This window comes from Borostomias antarcticus, assembly GCF_949987555.1.
Source record: "Borostomias antarcticus genome assembly, chromosome: 13".
NCBI lineage: Eukaryota > Metazoa > Chordata > Actinopteri > Stomiiformes > Stomiidae > Borostomias > Borostomias antarcticus.
In genome coordinates, this window is record NC_140246.1 from 6295284 (window position 1) to 6319623 (window position 24340).

Sequence of the window (24340 nt, forward strand, 5' to 3'; positions counted from 1 at the left end):
CATGCGTGCGTGTGTGTGTGTGTGTGTGGAGGGGGGGGGGGGGTGCTGTCTCAGGTGTTTGAGGAGATAAAAAAAGAAGAAAAAAACCCCCAAAATACCCACTTCACCTGAACTTTATCTACCCTCGTCTAGTCGTCCATCCAGGTAAATGGGTCACTGGTTCTGACAGACATGCATTCTGCAGAGAGGAGGCAGTTGCCTCAGGGAACAATCGGCTCCATTGAATGGTCTGGAACTTCAGCTCTGACTGGGGGGGATAGTTATTCCACCTCCTGTTCCTTTCACTACCTGCCCCCCCCCCCCCCCCCTCTCTCCTCTCCTGTCATGGCCTGGTTACGTCAGGAATCATTGCCCAATGCACACACCCACATTCACGCGCGGCTGGTATTCACAGGTCAGGTGATTGCTTTTTATACATTCTAATATTTGCAAAGAGAGAGAGGGGGAGAGAGACGGGGAGAGAGTGAGGCTGAAGGTGAGTCGCCTTTGGCAGACGGTCACGGTCAACAAAAGCACTCGTAATGCACGTCGACAGTGGGAACAAAGTCACCTAAGACACGCCCCCTCCCACTTGTGAGTTGACAGCTCTTCAGTACTCCACTGTTCCTTACGGTTCTGGACACACACACACACACACACACTGCAGCAGAACACACACGGAATACTAACTGCATCGAAACCCATCCAACCCTGTCGTCCATCTACAGCACGAGATCACAATGACCTTCTCAAGATTAGAAGGACAATATGACAGTGAGAAGACACTCACAGTCTACACGGTCTAACGCTGGCCCAGCGTGTGCTAGACTGAAAGAGAGGAGAAATCTCTCTGGTCTTTTGGGCCACCATCAACATCCACTCCTAAGAACCTCCTCCTAGCGCTGGACCTCTGTTCTTCTGCTGTTAGGAGCAGAGAACAGGACCTTCCCTTTTGGAACGTTCTGGAGGTTCCCCAGTTCTGGTAGTTCAAAGGTAAACAGTTGGATTGGCGACAGAACGGTTCTCACCACGGTGCTGTCTCTACCCTTAATCAGTTGGTCACATGAGACAAAACTGAGAAGCAAATCATTTTTTAGATGTTACATGAACTTTAATGATTTTCTTAAGTTAATTCTGAAAACAGTTACAAAACTGAAAAACGAAGACAAACGAAAAGAAAAAGTGCCCCCCCCCCCCCCCCCCATCATCCCCCCACCCCACCCCAACCCATCATCCCCCCGCTCCACCCGCCCCCCCCCTCCTGTCCGTCCGTCTTCCCGGCAGTGCAAGAGTCTCTGTTCACCCTGACAGACGTGTGGCTCCGATCGCTGCCATGGAAACACGCAACACGTTCTTCCTACTATGTCAGAGATGATATAAACTCAGGATATAGAGAGAAAGATGGTGTGTACAATATCACACACCCATGCACACACACACACACACACACACAATCACACCCCAACTGTCTCTCACACACACACACACACACACACTCACACACACAATCACACCCCGACTGTCTCTCACACTCACACACACACACACACACACACACACACTCACACACACACAATCACACCACGACTGTCACACACACACACACACAATCACACCCCGACTGTCACACACACGTGTACACACACACACACACACACACACACACACACACACACACACACACACACACACACACACACACACACACACACACACACACACACAGTTACAGGATCACAGACCAAAGGACTGCAGTGTACAACTAGATGAAATTGCTGGTCAGTGATTTAGTTCTTTCGACAGTCCGCTCACACACGCACTCACGCTCACACACGCACGCACACGCAGTCCCCTGTGGGGTGCAAGCGGTCCAGCTGTGGTCGAGGTTCTGAAGCGTGTGTATTAACTTCTGGTCTGATGATGATGTAGTGGTGGAGCGCTCCCAGTCTCAAGATGCGTCGTTCACCCGCCCGGTTCTGACGGTCAGTAAAGTCCAGTTCAATCTGGTCTGATCTGGACCGGACCTGTTCTTGATGCAGAGTCCAGGACCAGGCCAGACCGGCGCTGCGGCTCCATCCAGACCTCCGACCGCGCTCCTCGCCATTCTGAAACCACACAGGACAGGAACACATCTCAGGACGGAACCGTGTCATTGGCCTAATTTTTGTACCCGTTTTCCTGATTGGCTACAAGCAGAGCTCCTGTCGATTCTCTCCAAACTGACCCAAAGCCCTGCCTCGTCCTCTCTCCCTATTGGCTAACGGCCCTTCCGCCTCTCTCTCCCCATTGGCCCATAGCCCCGCTCCGTCTCACCCCACTGGCTCTGTGGTCCTGGGCCTGCGCTCTCATTGGTTTAGGGACAGGGTTCGAGTTAGAATCGAAGCTTTGCGGGGGTCTCGAAACGGCAAATGGTAAATGGACTGCACTTATATAGCACTTCTATCCAAAGCGCTTTACAATGCATTCACACACCAATGGCGGCAGCTGCCATGCAAGGTGCTAGCCTCCTCATTGGGAGCAATTTGGGGTTCGATGTCTTGCCTGAGGACACTTCGACATGTGGACAGGAGGAGCCGGGATTCGAACCCCCGACCCTACGATCATTGGACAACCCGCTCTACCTCCTGAGCCACAGCCACCCCTAAAATAACAAATGTTAGAGGCAGATAAACAAATAAATAAGGGGTGCACTTTCCATGAGAGAGAGAGAGAGAGAGAGAGCGAGAGAGAGAGAGAGAGAGATAGAGAGAGAGACATCGCTGCTCATTATGTGGTCCAACCCGTTCACACACACACTGCAGCCCATGTCTCTGCTCCTGTGTACTCAGCCAGGCAGACGTCAGTGATGGACAGCTCTGGTGTGTGGGATGGGTTATTAGCATCTACTCAAGCTAGGGCAATGTCCTCTGCTTCAAACAGCCACGCACGCACACAACACACGCACAAGTGACCCAGAGCAAACAAACAGAGCTGTGAATCTCTATGGTTCTGAAACGGGTTTGTTACAACTGCTGAGCGATCGTCACGTGTATCTCGGCCAATAATTTGAATGACTACTTTCTGTTCGATATAACGATAATGTTGGCTGATACATTTAGTGACTTCTTCTTCCAAATAGTTTCGCGTTCGCAGGTTCTCAACAGACATGCACAATATTCTACTGGGCCCCATGGTGGTGAAGTGCAGCCATACTGTCAGTCACAAGAGAATATGGTGCTTAGTTCTTTTGGAAAACATGTTTGTTTTAGCCTATTTATCTTGTATTTGTACAAATTTAGCCTATTTTTCTAGCATTATTTGTGATTAAAATAATGGTTGTTGGTCATGTATTAGCGAACACCACAGATGATTTTACTGCTTTCATGGGGGGGCCAGCTCCCACAACTCCAACCCTCTTCACAGCCCTGCCCCCTCTCTCCCCATTGGCTCATGGCCCTGCCTCCTCTCTCCCCATTGGCTCATAGCCCTGCTCCCTCTCTCCCCAATGGCTGATGGCCCTGCCTCCTCTCTCCCCACTGGCTCGCGGCCCTGGCTCCTCTCTCCCCATTGGCTCGCGGCCCTGCCTCCCCTCTCACCATTGGCCCTTGGCGGCGGTGCTCCTCCTCTGCTGGGAGAGGCTGTAGATCTCCTGCAGCTGCTTCTTCTGGTCGTCGCTGAGGGGCGCGGTCAGTGTCTGGTACCAGCCGGCGTCCGTGTTCTGGACCCCTGCAGACCCCCGACGCAGTTAGCGGCGTGCGAGTGTAGGTAGCGCGTCTGCACTCGGGTCAGTGGAAATGTGCGCGTGTGTGTATACTGCAGCCCAGTTCGATAGTGTGCGTGCGTGCGTGTTCGTGTGTGTGTGTGTGTGTGTGCCACCACTCACTAAGCAGGGCGGCGGTGAAGAACTGGTACTCGTCCTCTCCGTTGTCGTAGTCCAGGGGCGTGCTGTACTCCTCCAGCGGCGTGCCCTCCAGCCCCTCCTCGTCCCAGTAGTCTTCGTCATCCTCCTCATCCTCCTCCTCATCCCCGCCGCCCCGGCCCGCCGGCGCCGAGCCCGACTGCTGCTGCATGGCGCCATGGTTCTCGTTCACCTCGTCCTCATCGCTTGGAATCTCCTCTGTACACACACACACACACACACACACACACACACACACACGCACACACACACACACCAAGTCAAACCAATGAGAAGAGTTGGGTCAACGACTTAAAGATTCATAGGGTCTGGGCAGTTCTCATGTGGATAGGAAGACTGTTCCAGACATTTGGGGCAGCCACCGCAAAGGCTCGGTCGACCTCAGTGCTCTACCTGGGGTGTGATGGCGCAAGAGTTCTGCTAGATAGGGTGGCGCCAGCCCATTTTAAAGCCTTAAAAATGCAACTAAATCTTAAAATCAATTCTGAAGCGGACAGGAAGCCAGTGGAGAACTAATAAAACGTTCCATTCCAATAATTCTTCTGCCTGCTGCCTAGCTCCCGTCCTAACTTCATCCCGTCATTTCCTCACACTGGAGGCGCCAGCTCAGACGGAGTACAAAATGGAGTGTGAGAGGCTCATCTGCCAGCACGACAGACCCCCGCAGCACCCAACGCGTTCAAGGACACAGGACGCGCTGTGCTCGCATAATCACGGCGCACATGCCATACACACACATCCACACTGCACACTCGCTGTATATACACTGACCGCGCTACACTTTGTATATTGTTTCTATATCTCGTCTTATTTTTGCACTAGTATTTTGTACTCGCTCTTTGCACTGTCCTGTCTTTGCACTGTCCCGCCTCGTCCCTGCACCCTGTCCAGTGTCGTCTCCATGTTGTGCACCGCGCTCGAAAACAAATTCCTAGTATGTTGAGAAATTGCAATGGCAATAAAACGAATTCTGGTTCTGAACTCCAAGTTCTTTCCACTCCGATAGAGAGCGCTGCCGCGAACGCCTGTGGGCTCGGGGGGGAAGTGTGGGATGACTAATTAACTCAAAGCTAGCGAGGCTCAGACATATTTAAATGAAGCGTAAGACTAGAGGCACCACACTTATCACCCGCACACACCTCAGATGCACACACATCACACACGCACCTCACACGCACGCACGCATGCACACACATCACATACACACGCTCCTCCAGGCTCTCCTCCCCACCCCCCTCCTCTCTCCTCCCCACTCTACTCCTCCTCCCCCCTCCCCTCTCCTCTCCCCTCTCCTCCTCCTCTCCCCTCACCGTTCAGCTCGTCCTCGGCGGCGCCGGCCCTGGCCAGCAGGTCTGGTTTGTTGAGGAGGCGGGAGGCGTACAGGTGTTTGAGCCCCAGGAACAGGAGCAGCACGGAGGGGACGATCTGGGCGGCCACGCCCTCCACCACCGCCGGCCGGCTGGGCAGCTCCATCAGAACACTCAGCCCGATGATGCACATCTTACGGTCATGGAGCCTGGGATGGAGCGGGGGGAGGGAGAGAGAGAGAGAGAGAAAGAGAGAGAGAGAGAGGAAGAGAGAGGGGGAGAGAGAGAGAGAGAGAGAGAGAGAGGGGAGGAGAGAGAGAGAGAGAGAGAGAGAGAGAGAGGGGGGGAGAGTGCGGGTAGTAGGGCCAGGTGAAGGTAAACGGGGTGGGGGGCGGTGATAAAATACCTTCTTTAAAAAAAAAAGAAGTTTTAATCCATTTATTTGTCAGATTTTACCCTTTTTTCACCCAACTGTCCCTGACTTAGTGTCCCATACTGGTTGTTGAGGATTCTCCCCCGGCGATGCGAGGGAGAGAGACAACTCCTTGACTCTCTCGGCTCGCGAGGGTCTCGTGACGATAGTTCCCGACTCCAGACTGGGGTCGCTGTAGTGCGACGAATCCTCGAGCCCAGATTAAACTAATAGCACTCGGGGGGCAGGGACCCAATATGCCCCCCCCCCCCCGAGATCTGGCCGCACTCAGATCTGGCGAAAAACTACCATTTTAAGTTCGATTCGAGTTCAAGCGGCCACCAGGAGTTTTTCAGTTTGAGTTGATTTTAGCAGCACCATGTGGACAAAAGCGGTAGTGTTTTCCCGGAAAGACGGCTGCATTTCCCATGAGCACCCCTTCTTCCTGTTGTAAATATCTCTTGCCTAGCCCAGCATTCGTTTTGGAAGCCAGCAAAAGGACACTACTTGTCAGGATCATAGACATATATACTAGATGCTGCATTGACGTTGATTTGATTGCTGCCGGACGAAAAACGCGGCCGCCATCTTAGTCCGGTACGGAGCTCCGCAAGTTACCTAGTGATGGGTCGGTCGCGAACAATACGGCTCTATGTGGCGGCTCTTTTAAGTGAATGATGATAAATAGATAGTTGTTAGCTGATATATACAACTAAAACTGTTGGATGCTGCTGTTTTGCACTTTGTAATTTTTTATTTGATTTATTTATTATTTATGTTATTTGACTGTTATTGATAGTTCAAAGACAAAAATATTTGTTTCCACTTATCTTCTAGTGTTATCTCTTGATGCAGGGTTACTTTTACTGACAAACTGCTGAGGAGAGCGGTTGTCACGTGACAGCGGTACAGGACCAATATGGCGGCCGTATTTTGCGCCGCTCAATTCATTACGAGTCATCTCGTGTTCATATATATGGTCAGGATGACTAGCAACGAGGTAAATAAATAGTTTAGTCCTTTCTGGACGACCTTCCCAGCCGAGCAGATATCTATAGAATCTACATACTGTAGCAACAGACAATCTTCTCGCTGATGGTCGCATTTGCTAATTTAGATATTGTAGAAGCATCAGTATTAAAATTAGACTGTTTCACTCCTCGTAGTGGGTTTAAGGTGATAATGGCAAAGTATCTGGCCAATATGGTGTAAGTCTTTTTTTTTACGGTGTCGTGTCCAATGCCACTCACCCCAGGAAGAACTCGGTGTCATTCATCCACTGGTTGACGAAGTGCGCCGTGATTGGCTGGGGGCTGTGCGGGAAGCGCATGTTCTCCAGGGTATGGATGAGCAGGGCGGGGTTGTAGTAGAGGCCGGCGATGGCCACCTGCAGACACATGGTCCGGAGCTCGCTGGACTTCACGCCCCGGGTCAGGCGCTCCAGCACCGCCTCCACAAACAGCGGGATGCACTAGAGAGAGAAGCACAGGTGAACCGGCGCTCGCTTCACCGCCGGGCGGGTCAGGGTCGACGGGAAAGTGTCACATGGTACATGAGGCATCCCGTCATCGGTTTGCCGGCGAGATCGATACGCATCTGACAAGTCTGATGGATACGATTTAACCTCACACACACACTCTCACACACACACACACACACACGTATATATTCATATCTTAGTGAGGACCGCCTAAACCTAACCATAGAATGCCCCTTATAATTGTAACCCAACCCTAAACTTTGACCCTAAAATGAACCCTAAACTTGGCAGGACCATCCCATGTCTCCACGAGTGACCACTGTTCTCGTTAAACTATTCTTGTAGGGACATTTTGTCTGCACAAGCACAGAGCCACACATGCACGCACACGCACACGCACACGCACACGCACACACACACACACACACAGACACAGACAGACACACAGACACACAGACACACAGACACACACACACACACACAGAAACACAGACACACACAGACACACACAGACACACACAGACACACACAGACACACACAGACACACACAGACACACACAGACACACACAGACACACACACACACACACACACACACACACACACACACAGACACACAGACACACAGACACACACAGACATCTCAACATGGTTGCTCATGAGAGGCCTTGCCTATGTGTGGATGTTAGATCCTGCAGTCCTGAGCGTTTCTCCTCACCTGGTCGATACCGCGACCACGACACTGGAGCACGATGACCTCCAGCAGCTTGGCGGCCTGGCACTCCACGTCCTCCCCCCCGTCGCTGGTCAGCACCTGCAGGGTCACAGGTCAAACGGTCAGGGACATCTCTCACACACACACACACACACAGGGGTGCGAGAACACACACACTGGTGGTGTGGACTGTTCTAGAAAATGCTCACCTTTTTGCACATGGTGTAGATGACCTCTAAGTGTTTGGGGTTGGACAGGAGCATGTCTGTGTCCACGGTAACATAGTTGTGCAAAAGAGGCATCATGTCTAAGGGAGAACAAATATATCATCATCATCATCATCATCATCATCATCATGATCATGACAAACGTTCTATTCTTTTTTCTACCATTACTGTTAATCCCGCAAGTCCCACCAACACTCGCAAGTCCCACCAACACTACTGTTAGCACTGTGGCATGTGTGTGTGTGCGGTACCGGTGAAGTAGTCGAAGCAGTCGTGCTGGAAGACCTCGTAGAGGACCCCCAGCAGCTGCCACATCTGGGGGGAGATGGTCTGGCAGGTCAGTCCGAACGCCAAGGACAGGATCTCCTCATAGAACTCTGAAGGAGGGGGAGGGAGAGGAGAGAGGGAGAGACATGGGGAGAAAGAGAGAGGAACCAGTTCAAGTTTGTTTTTTTTACTTCTACGACCGCAGCACAGCCGTGCCAATAACCATGATAAAGCACGACCTCGAGTATGTTATTGTTTTTATACATCAGCACAACTGTTGTTCAATGTTTTTTTAAAGGTGGTGGTGGTGGTGGTGGGGGGGATAGTAGTGTTCAATTTCGCTTAATTGTGTTGCTTTCAACCCACCGCAATCTAAAAAATAGTTCCTCATTGCTTAGTTGCTATAGGCAGCTAAACATCAGCTGGACTGGTCCATGAAGTAAACAGAATAAGCTAGCTAGCCGGCGGCTAATATAAGCTCCATAAAAGTGTCAACTAAAATAAAGGTAAAAAGGATCCGGTTGTAGTTGTGTGTTTATTGCTCACAATCCTATCACGTTGTGAGACAATGTATCAAAGTGGAGTGGTGCTTTCAGGTGATTTACCCGTTGGTATACTGGTAAATCACTGGCACTGCTCCAAACACCTCGTGGCCAATCGCAATGCACGGTTGGAACTAGCTGCTGTATAACTGTCATGATTCCAGCATCCCGTTGAGCGCATCAGTAGATGTTTGTACACAGCGTCATGCGTATATAATAGGGGTACAGTACCATGTAAAATGAAATCGGTATGATACAGTATATGCTTAGTTCATATGAATGAACAGGAATACTTGTCAGTCTGCATCACTGGGCCTGAACACATTGGATGAACCCAATCAACGTTGACGTATCTAGTCATGGAATACTGGGAACCTAATGGGTGTGGTGTTGACCGTGTGTGTGTGTGTGTGTGTGTGTGTGTGTGTGTGTGTGTGTGTGTGTGTAATTCCCCATCTCCAATTCTAACTCCACTCTTACCCATGAATATTTTCCGACTGGCTTCCTAGGCTGGTTATGATCTAATCCATTCATTAACAGGTCTGGGTATTCTGGTGTCATCCTCACTGCACAATATTCCAATTACTCTACAGAGGAATACATACAGATACGCATTGACACGCACGCACACACACAGCACGCGCAAACACACACTCCCCCCCCCCCCCCCCCCGCCACACACACACACAGGAAGTAATTATTAGATATGGTCATCGAGGCTTGCGGAGGCTTCGGGGAGAAGGCCTTTGGAGATAGATAGCCAATGACTGGAACAGGAATGGGTGTGTGATCAGTGTTTTGTATGTAATGAGTTTGCCTCTCACACAATCGCTAGTGCTCTCAGACAGACAGACACACACACACACACACACACACACACACACACACACACACACACACACACACACACACACACACACACACACACACACACACACACACACACACACACACACACACACACACACACACACACACACACACACAGATATAAAACACACACAGAGGAAACAAACACAGATAGTGATGCACACCCACACATACACACACACACACACCTGCCATGGGCTTCTGTAGCACCAGGCCGATCACCTGCAAACAGATCCCCTCCAGCTGCTGAGTGATCTGAGAGAGAGAGAGAGAGAGAGAGAGAGAGAGAGAGAGGGAGAGGGAAGGAGAGAAAGAGAGTGAGAGGGAAGGAGAGAGAGAGAGAGAGAGAGAGAGAGAGAGAGAGAGAGAGAGAGAGAAAGGGATTAAGTAACGACAGCCATGGTGTGTGTGTGTGTGTGTGTGTGTGTGTATGTGGTTGTGTGTGCATGTGTGTGTGCATGTGTGTGTGTGTGTGTGTGTGTGTTTGTGTGTCACCTCTTTGTGATCCTCCATGACAGTGAGGATGGTGTCTATGGTGCTGAGGACGCCCAGAGCCATGATGGTCTTGTCCTCGCTCTCCTCATACTCCTCACTCTGGAGCACCTTGGTGAAGATCTCAGCCTGTGCGCACGCACGCACGCGCGCACACACACGCGCACACACACACACACACACACACACACACACACACACACACACACACACACACACACGCACGCACACACACACACACAGATGTGCACAGATAGATACTCAGTATACAGACATTATCTACATACAACAAGCCCTCAAACCTCGCTGAGGTGTTAACTTTCATCTTTCAATAAGGTGCTGGGTCTGGATTATTGGATTATTGCCCGTAAATGTTCTGTAGCCTATAAATGTTCTGTTATTAATGTCAATCGCTGCATTTTTTTTTTATAACTAATATTATTTATTAATATTACAATATTAGAACTCTCAAATTTAGGTTCGAACTTCTTTAAAAAAAAAAAAAAAGATATTCAAATTTTTTTCGAACTTCACATTTATTTTGATAGCCCTAACACACACACACACACACACAGAAACATACATACACACACACACACACACACTTCAGGTCTCAGGGGTGCATACCAGGTTCTGCGTCATGTCCACGGCGATGGCAGCCACTTCCTGGTTGTACTCGCAGATCATGTTCTGGATGACCATAGTGAGCTCATCGATCTCCGTCTCCTTGACGATGTGGAGCAGCTCCTGCATGACAGGCCGGATGAAGGGCCTGATGTACGCTTTAGCTACAGAGAGAGAGACATTACATTACTACAGAGAGAGAGAGACAGGATGAAGGGCCTGATGTACGCTTTAGCTACAGAGAGAGAGAGACATTACATTACTACAGAGAGAGAGGGACAGGATGAAGGGCCTGATGTACGCTTTAGCTACAGAGATAGAGACATTACATTACTACAGTGAGAGAGAGAGACATTACATTACTAGAGAGAGAGAGAGACATTACATTACTACAGAGAGAGAGCGAGAGACATTACATTACTACAGTGAGAGAGAGAGAGAGACATTACATTACTACAGTGAGAGAGAGCGAGAGACATTACATTACTACAGAGAGAGAGACAGAGAGAGAGAGAGAGATTACCACAGAGAGACAGAGAGAGACATTAAATGACTACAGAGAGAGAGACATTGCATTACTACAGAGAGAGGGAGACATTACATTAATACAGAGAGAGAGAGGGAGAAAGAGAGAGAGAGAGAAAGTAAGAGAGAGAGAGAGAGCCAGGATGAAGGGTCTGATGTACACTGTAGCTACAGAGAGATATAACAGTATTACATTACATTACATTACAGACAGGCAGGATTGCGCTGTGATGGAATGAACTGCCCACTGACGTCAGGACAGCAGAGTGGACGCTCATCTCTTGCCTCAGGCTCAAAACTCAACTCTTCAATAAGTACTGCCAGGATCCTCCTCTTAAAGCACAGATTGTATTACTATTTATATTGTGCTATACAGGCACTTTCACTTCAGCACTAGATTACGCTCTTTGTCACTTGTTTGGAAAGGAGATGCACTCGTGAGTTCTGGCGAGTCGTAGTACACTGACTTCCTACGTTAAATGCAATTATTGTAAGTCACTTTGGATAAAAGCATCTGCTAAATGGCTGTAATGTAATGTAATAAAGTACACTTTAGCTCAGAGAGAGAGAGAGAGAGAGAGAGAGAGAGAGAGAGAGAGAGAGAGAGAGAGAGAGAGAGAGAGAGGATTCAGCTGTGTGTGTGTGTGTGTGTGTGTGTGTGTGTGTAAGTCTCCGGACCTTGTTCCTGGTTGCTGACCAGCCTCTGCAGGGCGATGGCGGCCTCCACCTTGACAGGCATCTCCTTATCGGCTATCAGGTCCTGCTTGACCAGCTCCACCGCGTTCCGCAGCACCAGGTCGTCATGGAAACGCAGCGGACTGAAGGAGCACCCTTGCAGCACCCAGCACGACTGGGCGGACACACACACACACACACACACACATCCTAATCACTCACATCATCCAGATAGACAGAAGCGGTCACTGTAACTACACCACTGAGGCCTATCCACGCCATGGCAAGATCTGCAGTGTCAACCTCCCACCACCAGAGGGCGTGATGGCACTCCCTATTGTTCTCCCTGAGGAGGGTGAGTGACATGTATCTGGGGTGTGGAGGGGTTGAGGGAGGGAGAGAGAGGGAGAGGGAGAGAGAGAGAGAGAGAGAGAGAGAGAGACAGATAGCGAGAGAGAGGGAGAGAGAGAGAGGGAGAGGGAGAGAGATTGGGAGGGTTACGGCGTTTTACCCTGGATCGGAGGTACCCCAGCGGGGAGTTGAGTAAGGGGAACACATAGTTCTGTAGCATCAGCTCCATCTGATCCCTGTACACCTGCTTCTGTAGGGCGGGACACACACGCACGCACGCACACGCACACACAAACGCACACGCACACACAAACGCACACACACACAGGAGAGAGAGCACTCCGTCAGAGCTGGTCACAGCATGGTAAGACAGGGAAAAGAGCAAGAGAATGAGGAATGATAAATACACACACACGCGCACACACACGCGCACACACACGCGCACACGCACACACACACGCACACACACACACCTTCAACAGGAGTTGCGCCAGCGAGCCGATGACGTGCAGCGCCCCGTCCTTCCTGCGGGGGTCAGAGTTGGGGTCCATCAGGATCTGGTGGCAGAACTCCATCATTTTAGGCAGAACCTGGAGCGGGGGGAGAGGGGCGGGGGGCAGAGGTCAGAGGTGAAGGGTCAGGAGGCGTATGGGTCTGGAGAGGTCAAAGGCTAAGCTTCGATCCTCCCAAAACGCATCTATCCGTCCATCCGTCCGTCTGTCCGTCCATCTGTCCATTCATCCATTCTTCCGTCCGTCCGTCCCTTTGTCCGTCCGTCCTCCTTTCCGGTGGGTCGTCTCTGACCCAACACCGAGCGGACGGGTGAAAGCGGGCGCTCTACTGCACCGCTGTCACCAGTCCAGGCGTGTCAGATCAGTGATTTCCCGGGGAGAGGAGGAGGGTTGTTGTTGTTGTTGTGGTACCAGAGGGGCCCTGGCCTCCTCCTCCTCCTCACCTCCTTCCTCTTGCTGGCAGCTTTACACAGCAGCGTCTGGGCAGCAGAGGCAGGCAGGGCCAGGCCATCATACAGGTCTGGAACACAGAGAGAGAGAGAGAGAGAGAGAGAGAGAGAGAGAGAGAGAGAGAGAGAGAGAGACAGACAGACAGACAGACAGACAGATAGAGAAGAGGGAGAGAGAGTGAAAGTGAAAGTGAGATAGAGAGAGAGAGAAAGAGAGAGAGAGAGATAGACAGACAGAGACAGAGAGAGACAGAGAGGGAGAGAGAGAGGGAGAGAGAGGGAGGGAGTGAAGTGGGGAGAGAGATAGGGGAGAGAAAGAGGGTGGGTGTGAGAGAGAGGAAGGAAGGGGGGAGAGAGAAGAGAGAGACAGAGAGAGAGAGGGAGAGAGAGACAGAGAGAGAGGGAGAGAGAGACAGAGAAAGAGAGAGGGAGAGAGAAGAGAGAGACAGAGAGAGAGAGAGGGAGAGAGAGACAGAGAGAGAGGGAGAGAGAGACAGAGAGAGAGAGAGAGAGAGAGAGATAGGGAGAGAGAGGGGAGAGATAGAGGAGAGAAAGAGGGTGGGTGTGAGAGAGAAAGAGAGAGGGAAGGGGAGAGAGAGGGGGACAGAGGGAGGGAGGAAGGGAGGGAAGGTGAGAAAGAGAGGGGGAGGTGGAGACAGAGGAAGGAAGGGGAGAGAGAGAGAGAGAGAGAGAGAGAGAAAGAGAGCATAGTCAAGATCAGACTATCCTGAAGGACTACAGAATAATTATATTTGCCACTAGATGTCAGACTATACTGTACAAATATACTGTACATGGGGGCCAACTGTATGGAAGACCTTATGTGTGTGTGTGTCTGTATGTGTGTGTGTGTGTGTTAGCTTCCTTACTGAACTTCAGGTGGATGTACTCGTAGGGGTCCTCCTGCCAGAGCTTGTCGTCCTCCTCTTTGTAGCACATGAGAGGAAAGATCACCTCCTGGCATATGGTCTGTCCAATCACAACGCCACAACGAGAGGGACGCCATCAGACCACGATGTAGACAACGCAACGATGACCAAGACAGATTAACATACCAGGCTGGACTAAGAGCATGTACAGGCTCACACCCCACCCCACGCTAACAACAAGTTTAACAGCACACTGTGTGTGTGTGTGTGTGTGTGTGTGTGTGTGTGTGTGTGTGTGTGTGTGTGTGTGTGTGTGTGTGTGTGTGTGTGTGTGTAAGTGTGCGCGTGTGTGTGTGTGTGTGTTTGTGTGTGTTCATCTGTTTCCAGGTGAGGGAGTGTGACAGGCCCTGTTTCAGGTCGTGTGTGTGTGTGTGTGTGTGCATGTGTGCGCGTGCGTGCGAGACCTGCATGTGAGGCTTCATCTGTTTCCAGGTGATGGAGTGAGACAGGCTCTGGTCCAGGTGGGGGGTGTGTGTGTGTGTGTGTGTGTGTCTGAGACCTGCATGTGAGGCTTCATCTGTTTCCAGGTGAGGGAGTGGGAGAGGCCCTGGTTCAGGTAGTTGAGCGACTGCTGGAGAACGTGGGGAGTCACGTACTGCTTCTGTCTGTGCTGGTCAATGACCTTCAGCAGCACCTGACACACGCACACGCATACGCACACACACACACACACACACACAGGTTAGAGAGGAGAGAAAAGGGAAGTGAATAGAGCTGTTCAGAGACTGAGGCACGCGCATACGCTAGGGCTGTCACAGTTACCGCAATATTGCACGACCGAGGTACTGTGAAAAAAATCGCGCTACTCCTCAGACAACCGCATCAACCGCCGTAACTAACCTTTTTTCATTCTGTTCTTATGTTTCATGAGGCTTTTCCCATTAGGGCTGTCAAATAAATATCAGGTATGGACTTGCTTTTTCCTCAATTAGCCTACCCTCAACAAAAACACCAGTTCAGAATAAAAACTTAACCTATTTGTTGAGGGATTGAGAGGATGGACATGTGCTGATGCTGTGCTATTTGTTTTGGGGACTTCCTCTGTGGATCCATGGATCATTTTATTTCATTCTATTTCACTTTTATTTCACTTTCATAATATTTCTAACTGTGCTGTGAAGTGTTGCTTCTGTAATGATGCATGCAGTGTAACTGGCCTGTTTGGCCCTTCAGTGTCCTGTGCCTAGACGTTTTTTTTTGGGGGGGGGGGGGTATTATAATTTGATGTCGTATTTGTTGTACCTTTGAATTTATGATAAAAAAAAAAAAGAAGCAATAAATATATTTTTCAAAAAAAACAAAAACAAACACACCATTCCCACAGGCCGTGTCTTCAGCATTACACAGAGTTGAGACAGATAGCCTATTCGAAATTTGTTAATCAATTTCCAAAGCATTTATTTCCATTTGTAAATCAATTTCCGAAGCATGTATTTACAATTAGGCCTAACCCTTGTCAGTAGGCTGTGTAGATAAGTGATAAATAAATGGGACAGGCATATTGTTTTTTTCCCAATAAACGCAATTTCACTTCCACATGCTGAGGTATTTATGATTCTGTGCGTAATAATTCTGAACAAATTTAGGTTCATAACGTCTTTCAGAAGTCTGATTGTTAATTCATTTTGTCAATAATGTTTTTATATCACCAGTGAATCAAAGGTTAGCCTATTATTTGAAATGTAAGGGTTTTCGCGTGCCTACTGCGGCCTAGGCACCGGCAGGAAGGCCTACTACACTTTGCGAGTCCATTGCGAGAAGGAGGCTATATGTAAGAAGATCTAGCACGTAGCATAGTTCTGTCATCCAAACAACTTGGAATGAATGAGTTACTTATAAACAGCCAATTTAGAAAGAAAATGTCGGGTTTTAATCGGGCTCGGGCTCATAACTGTGGTAAATGGGCCAGGCCGGGCTCAGACAGAACATGCACAGGCTCTGATAGAAATTCAGATTGATTGACTGATATTGCTACTGTATTTATTTAATGTAGCCTATGTTTTCGTTTGAGAAAAATGTATTGAAACGAATAACAGGTAGGCTACAGTACACACACTATAAAAATCTCATTTATAAAGCACAGGGGGGAAGAAAAAATAATAATAATAATAGCGCAATAATACCGCATACCCCGGTTGAAAGCCACCCTTTTGTACCGCTGGGGAAATTTCTTCACCGTGACAGCCCTAGTAAATGCACACGCACACACACTAACACTCACACACACACACTCACACACACAGATATTGACCACCGTTCACCCCGTCCTACCTGCTGTATGCCCGTGGCGTACGTCTTCAGGAAGAAGTCTGCGAACTCAAAGTACTCCTTTGTCACTTTGCCAGGGCTTCCGTACCTGCAGAACCAGATTGAATCAGTTAAAGCCAAAAAAGTGTCATCTCCAAACTAACACACTTCCATCTAGGGAAAGCGAAACACACACACATACGCACGCACGCACGCACGCCCACACACAGCCCACTCCTAGACATGAAGGGAGGAGTCCTGACCTCCGACCTCACCTCTCGAACAGCCTGGTGATGATGTGCATGGCCCACTTCTTACACTTCCACCACACCAGCTCAGGACGGTCGTCCTCATCAACCTCTAATGTCTCCTAGTACACAAGCACACACACACACACACACACACACAAGCACACACACACGCACACACGTAAACCAAACACGTACACACACAAACACACACACACATACATAGACCAAACACACACACACACACACAGATGAACCAAACCCACAGACACTTAAACGCAACATGCAATATGGTTTATAGCCCAGGTGTATGGAAAAACAGTGTTTTTCAGTGTGTTTGTGTGTGTCTTACTGGAGGAACGTCGCGGTCCATCACAGCCCTCAGTATCTCCATCCACTGGGTCATAACTGTGTTGTTGATCAGCTGGAGAGGCAGGGAGTACTGGGGAGGCACAACACACACTGGTCAACATCAGGTACACACACACACAAACGCACGCGCAGACGCACACATAGACACATGCACGCACACACACACACACGCACAGACACATGCACACACAGACACACACGCACACACCTGAACGAGTGCATGAAAGATCTTGAGGATCTGTTTCTGGATGAGGACGGAGAAGATGGTGGCGTCTGGCAGCAGCTGGGCGATCAGCTGTTGGATCCGGGGGAGGAAGATCTGCATGGCGGCCATCAGGGGTTCACGCTCATCCGCCTTCTTATACCTGACAAAAACACACACGCGCACGCACACACACACACACACACATATAGGCACACACACGCACATGCATACACACAAGCACGGGCACGCACACACACAATCAGCCGGCACAACGGCAATCAGCACACGCATAAAAAAATCTCCCCAACTGACACGACCGGCACATAGCAATAATAAGTCTATTCCGCGCTCGCTTTCTGAAATGACGGGTAAATCGAGATGGACAAACAGAGTGAGGAGGAGGGGAGGAGGAGGAGAGAGAGAGGGCCGGGAGGTCGGGACTCACTCGTAGGTCTTGACCAGCTGGTAGAGGGCCAGCAGGCTGCCGTACCAGCTGCCGCTCTTCTGGGACTGCAGGTACGCGCCGATCTTGTCCACGATGGCCGTCCAACGCCCGGGGAAGTCGTGCTTTATGATGGCCCGCAAACACACTGTCAGCTGCGCCCTGGAGGGGGAGGGGTTAGGGTTCGAGGACAGAGGGAGAGACAGGGAGAGAGAGAGAGAAGGAGGGAGGTAGGAAGGGAGAGACAGACAGGGAGTGGTAAAGAGAGAGAGAAAGAGAGAGGGAGAGAGAAAGGGAGGGAGAGACAGGGAGCAGAAGAGAGAGTGAAAGAGAGAGAGAGAGGGAAGGAGGAAGGGAGGGGGAGACGGAGCAGAGAGAGAGAGGGAGGAAGGGAATGAGAGACAGGGAGCGGTAGAGAAAGAGAGGGAGGGAGAGAGAGGGGGAAAGACAGCGAGACAAGTTAACACACATGACAGTCAGTGTAGTCTTCCTGAGGTTTGCCAGCATCACTGACAGACCACCCAGCTGTCCCTCGTCCCGCGGACGGTCTCGTGTCTCCGCGGTCTCCGACGCACAGAGCTGGCGTGGAGAGAAGGACATCGGCCGTAAGAAACGGAGCAGATGTTAGCGGCCGTGTCGGTGTTGAGGCCTAACCCACCGTATGGACTCCGGACACTGGATGATGCCCTCCACGATGTTGTCTCTGATCTGCTGGCGGTCGTTCTCGTGGATGTTGAAGGGGAAGACCACCTCGCCAACGGCCGGCTCACGGTCCTGCCAGTACTGGCTCACCATGTTCTTCAGGTAAATGGCGGCTGCGCAGACAGGCGAACAATGATGACATCGCACACCGGTCAGAACATGCGCTGCGCAAACATCAGCCCGGAACTCCCACTCCGGAGTGTTCGTACTGAATTACCAAACACTCGCAGTGTCAAGACCATTGCTTATAGTTGACGCTCAAATGGTTTTTGCAATGTTGTAAGATTGGCCAAATGAGTCCATCCCTGCTCTTGCCCTTACCTGCTTGACGAACAGGGAACTCCACTTGTTCAGACACAATAATCTGAAGCAGGGTGGGGGCGAAGTTGATGATCTTGTAGGACTGAAACACACATCAACAGAAGTCTGCATTCAAACTGAGAAGAGTCACGTTGCAGACACTGTAAAAATGTTTTAATTTTTGATGTTAGTTTGACTGTAACCAGTCACTGCAGTCAAATCTTATAAATGTCAGTCTAAACTTCGGTTAGATAGAGATCCGCAGCAGCGCACTGACAGTCGGGTAAAACATTTCTAAAGGATGCTCTGCCAACGCAGACCACGTATGTAGGCTGTATGTTGAATATTGATGCAGCATGATAGGCTATTATTGGAAATATGAGTGTGGGGGAGTTTGAATTCACCTGTCAAAGTACGAACATTTACATATCAACAGCCTACGTACAGTACTGTAGCCACACAAGAGCACGCTGATTGATCGACTTCCAGATGTTTATTTTGCTCGCGTCGATTTTACCCACAAAATCAATTGATGTGCAATTGCATTTAGCGAAACATCAGAAATATCTTGGCTGTGCTCTAAAAACTCAATTATTGTTCCCCGGTGCAACAACTTAGGCTATATTTCACCAACAATTTGTTGAACAATTGACCAAAAAATAAACTCATCAATGCGACCCGACCGGGATGGTGAATGCTGCGAAAACTCGCTGATCGCCGAAGTAAGGCCTTTAGTCATACCATAAACATGAACCCTTTTTGGGGAGAATGGGTTCATGATGCCCCGTTAACGAAACAAAGTTATTTCGCTCCTACACCCACCTGATTGAGTTCATGCTCAGCTGCTATCCTGAGGTTGGGATCGATCGTCCCTTTCAGGGCCTGTATTATCCGATTGGGATCCATGTGTGTTCGATTACACGGTTATTTTTTACGTTTTCACAATCACATACATGTACTGTACTGCTCTAAATTTGGCCAAGCGTTTCAGATCTCTGTAAATTAGCCCTGCCCCACTTTATCGGCAATCAGCAGGCGGCGGACGCAAAGCAATGTAAACAGCGGCGCTTTACGGCAGCGCTTCTTCATCTGCATCAGCGTTGAGGCTGCTCGTTTACCGCCGCCCCGAGTGCCGGAGGAGTCCGGCTGAAGAAGATGAAACTTGTAATGAAATTGCTTCGCATGGAGGAGATGTTTATTTTACGTCATCTGATTTTCGTTTTAAAGTTCGTGATTTTCTGACACCACATCATCTGCATGGGATCGTCTGAGAAAACTAGCTCTCAAAAACCACCAGCATTGTGGCTAAACGGAGCTTTTATGGATATTAATTAGATAGCCCGATAGTCAACCAATCAGCTGGGAGTAAAGTGAGATCTCTAAATATGCATTAGGCTACTTAATCCACAAGGCCTAAGCAATTGCGCCAATTGCAACTAGCCTACGGTACATCGACTGGCCATACCACAATTTGTCACTTTGCCTTTTGCCACTTACACCATAAATAAATATATATTTTATCTAAGAAAAAAATCTAATCACAAATTTAAATAAGCTTTTTTGAAAAGGTACCTAAAGCTTGGCTCTTGCATGTCCCTGCGACATACTAGGATGAGCATCATGTCCCAGGGGTGTACTTGTACATCAAGCTGCCTCACACTAAGGAATCAGGATAGTTGCATTGAGAACCAATGGGCAAGAGCCTTTCTGGTGATATCACTTGCGTACAGCTAGTCTAGGCTAGTTTAATCCTGTCTGCTCTAGTCTAGTCTAGTCTAGTGTAGTCTAGGCTAGTTTAATCCTGTCTGCTCTAGTCTAGTGTAGTCAAGTCTAGTCTAGTTTAGTCTTGTCTAGTGTCTAGTTTATTCCAGTCCAGTCCAGTTACAGTAGTAGTTATAATAATCATCATCATCATCATAACAATACTACTACTGCTATGAATAATAATAATAATAATAATAGGTTTTTATGTATCACTTTTTAAAACAATGTTACAAAGTGCTTCACAAGCAAAATAAAACGATGCACAAAAATATGGTACTGTAAGAGAAAAAATAAGAAAGAAATGTGAATAAAAGTAAAAATACAAAAATACTGTGACATAAATAAAGACTACTATGAAAAAGCCGCGGACATGAAAAAAAAAGTCAAAACGTATCTGTTAGATGTTATAAACGTAGATTGTATTTTGCTATATTGTTTGTCATCCACTAGTCTCTCATAGCCAGACCTATCTCCACACTTCGTTTATGCTGTGTCAGCGCCGGAGACAGGTCTGGCTGGACCATCCATGGGCTGGACATATAACCATTCTGCAATAGGGGGGGAAAAACGCAGTTTTTCGGCCCGAATCAGATTAATTTGCGTGGCCAGTCTCGCCACGGATTGGGCAGTGTGACAACGAATGACAAGCTTTATTGTCAAAACCTACATCCGTTGAGCCTAGCCTCGCGTTACCAGTCTCTCCTTGGGGAGGAGAGCCTGGTATCTATTTACTTCACTGCCTTAAGCCCGCCCCCTCATCCGGCTCGAGCCTGTAGAGCCCGCCTCCAACATCCGCTTGCTTTATTCTTCCTTAACTGGTAGTTCTCCTCGCATCTTCTTTTACAATTTTCGTCGGTGTTATGCCTGGTGATGCCATCGCGAATGTTATCTACTCAAAACGTCACCATGTTCAGCCTACAGTAAAAACATTACAACAACTGTTCGTCTTCCGGTCCAGACCGGATGATTATGCGATGCGTCATCGCGCTTCCGCTCTAGACCGGCGAAACAACACCGAACGAGACAGGCCCCAGACTAGGTTGAGTCAGACTAGGTTAAGCCAGACTAGGTTAAGCCAGGCTTGGTTAAGCCAGGCTTGATTAAGCCAGGCTTAGTTAAGCCAGGATTGGTTAAGCCAGGATTAGTTAAGCCAGGCTTGGTTAAGCCAGGCTTAGTTAAGCCAGGCTTGGTTAAGCCAGGCTTAGTTAACCCAGGCTTAGTTAAGCCAGGCTTGGTTAAGCCAGGCTTAGTTAAGCCAGGCTTGGTTAAGCCAGGCTTGGTTAAGCCAGGCTTGGTTAAGCCAGGCTTAGTTAAGCCAGGCTTAGTTAAGCCAGGCTTGGTTAAGCCAGGCTTGGTTAAGACAGGCTTAGTTAAGCCAGGCTTGGTTAAGACAGGCTTAGTTAAGCCAGGCTTGGTTAAGACAGGCTTAGTTAAGCCAGGCTTAGTTAAGCCAGGCTTGGTTAAGCCAGGCTTGGTTAAGCCAGGCTTGGTTAAGCCAGACTAGGTTGAGCCAGACTAGGTTGAGCCAGACTAGGTTGTCAGGGCCTATTGAATTGACAGCAGGCTGAGAGCAGTTACCTGGTGTGACCACTGGAGGGAGACACAGGGTCTTTCCCGTGGTGTTTGACTGTTCGAGGCTGTGAACGAGAATCACTCACGCTGTCTCGTTCTCGCTAATCGAAAGCCTATCTGGTTACACTTTAAGGCGATTTATTTTATTTCTTAATTTAGACGCAGTTGTGCTTGGCAGTCATGAAACTAGCTTGTTAGTCGATCGGCTAACGTTAATGCCAGCTGTGTCAACCCCAGTTGCTCAAACAGCAACGGTGATGCACCATGAGCATCATTTGTGCTCGATTTAGCAGCACTTACTTTCTAAATAGTTTTGGGGTCAGTAACACTTGAGTACCGGCCGTAAATGTCAAAAATATAGTGGGTATGGTGTAACAGGTTTAGCCAAGGCTTGGTTAAGCCTAGTTAAGCCAGGCTTGGTTAAGCCTAGTTAAGCCAGGCTTGGTTAAGCCAGGCTTGGTTAAGCCAGACTAGGTTGAGTCAGACTAGGTTAAGACAGACTAGGTTGAGCCAGACTAGGTTGAGCCAGACTAGGTTGTCAGGGCCTATTGAATTGACAGCAGGCTGAGAGCAGTTACCTGGTGTGACCACTGGAGGGAGACACAGGGTCTTTCCCGTGGTGTTTGACTGTTCGAGGCTGTGAACGAGAATCACTCACGCTGTCTCGTTCTCGCTAATCGAAAGCCTATCTGGTTACACTTTAAGGCGATTTATTTTATTTCTTAATTTAGACGCAGTTGTGCTTGGCAGTCATGAAACTAGCTTGTTAGTCGATCGGCTAACGTTAATGCCAGCTGTGTCAACCCCAGTTGCTCAAACAGCAACGGTGATGCACCATGAGCATCATTTGTGCTCGATTTAGCAGCACTTACTTTCTAAATAGTTTTGGGGTCAGTAACACTTGAGTACCGGCCGTAAATGTCAAAAATATAGTGGGTATGGTGTAACAGGTTTCGTCTCGCATCAGATATGTTTTATACGACATTATTTTCCAAAGGTTTATTGAAATTTGTATCGAAGAATGCCCCATATTTGGGTGAGATAACGGAGCACGCATCTCGGGGAAGTAACTTTAGTGGAAGTAGGGACCTGTTGTGACCACAAGGGGGAGACGGAGAGCTCGGGTTGTGAGCAGTCCCGGCACAGGGAGGATTGGAGCTCGTGCATCCACGGCTGGGGGGTAGTAGGCCTAACTAAGGCATTATTACATGTATGCAATGACGGGCAATCGTGATTGTACAACTGATTCTACTTCTCTTCTACACAATTACACAATTTAAAGGATATCTTGTCAATGATAATTATCCCATTTACCATATTTACCCTGCACCCCTTGGGACAGAATGAGTTGGGGCAGTGCAGAGCCCTCCGGGCAATCTCCATGCACCCACTAGACCACTCAGGGGCTGATTTGTAGGGTCCGTGGCATTGACAATGGTGTGGTGGCGAGACCGCTTGGGTCAGAGCTGATTGTGCGCACTGCGCAGTACAGTGACCTCTGGGCAACTCCATGCACCCACTGGCGAAGACCATGGGTCTCTAGCTCACTCAGGGGCTGAATTGTGGGATCCGTGGCGTAGGTAAACATGACTGGATAGTACTTGAGAGAGGGAGCACACAGAGAAGTAATGCTGAAGCAGGCAATCTACCTCCATTATGCATGGCGAACCCTACTCTGGTATAGACCTGTTATGACGGTCTATTCAATAAATGCACAGGATTACAGACGTAGCCTAGAGAGGAGAACATTGACTTTGAAATGGTAGAATATCATTAGCCTTCTAAGGTCATATCAAGATTCTTTAAAATCAGTACTTGTTTTTTAGGAAGTGGATTACCTACAGTAGCCATATTCAATCATATGGAAACACATGCAACCTCCCTCCAGACAAGTTCATAGTGCAATGCAGTCTTCGAGCATGTCATATTTGAGACAGAAATTATCTGCAATGTCATCACAAAGCCTCTGCCTGTTCAGTTTACAAATTCAGTATCAAACATTACTTCTGTAGGATTTCCAATCCCAACCCATATAAGGACTGAAACCAAACTCAAACTGCTCATATAATATTTTTATTTTTAGGCACATTTTGGGGATTTTTTAACATTCAAGTGTTCAGTCACCATACCACCGTCACCCAAACACCTCCATCTCCTACTCCCCAGCAAGGCAACAATGAATGGTTTTAGTGCTTAGCGTTGTCAAGTAGTCAGTTTCAATTCAGCCTACATTC

General features: G+C 48.9%; 1 protein-coding gene across 2 annotated transcripts; it reads right to left on the reverse strand.

Moving 5' to 3' along the window:
* Positions 1 to 1291: 1291 nt before the first annotated feature.
* On the reverse strand, positions 1292 to 19729 carry ipo8 (importin 8; the record flags this gene model as incomplete). 2 transcript variants are annotated; one of them, XM_084448167.1, is made up of 25 exons in its annotated part: positions 19593 to 19729; positions 18792 to 18873; positions 18427 to 18583; positions 17772 to 17930; positions 17330 to 17486; positions 17102 to 17191; positions 16777 to 16871; positions 16526 to 16610; positions 14754 to 14888; positions 14195 to 14294; positions 13320 to 13396; positions 12838 to 12954; positions 12525 to 12614; positions 12017 to 12188; positions 10817 to 10977; positions 10193 to 10318; positions 9886 to 9952; positions 8270 to 8395; positions 8001 to 8098; positions 7795 to 7890; positions 6847 to 7067; positions 5188 to 5393; positions 3842 to 4075; positions 3555 to 3684; positions 1292 to 2084 (listed from the first exon to the last, which is right to left on the reverse strand). In XM_084448167.1, coding segments are annotated over exons 1-25 (3066 nt in total). In that variant the 5' UTR covers positions 19677 to 19729. The 2 variants fall into 2 exon arrangements, with proteins under 2 accessions (XP_084304293.1, XP_084304292.1); XM_084448166.1 differs by lacking the exon at positions 1292 to 2084 and having other exon boundaries at positions 3551 to 3684.
* Between the last annotated feature and the right edge of the window lie 4611 nt (positions 19730 to 24340).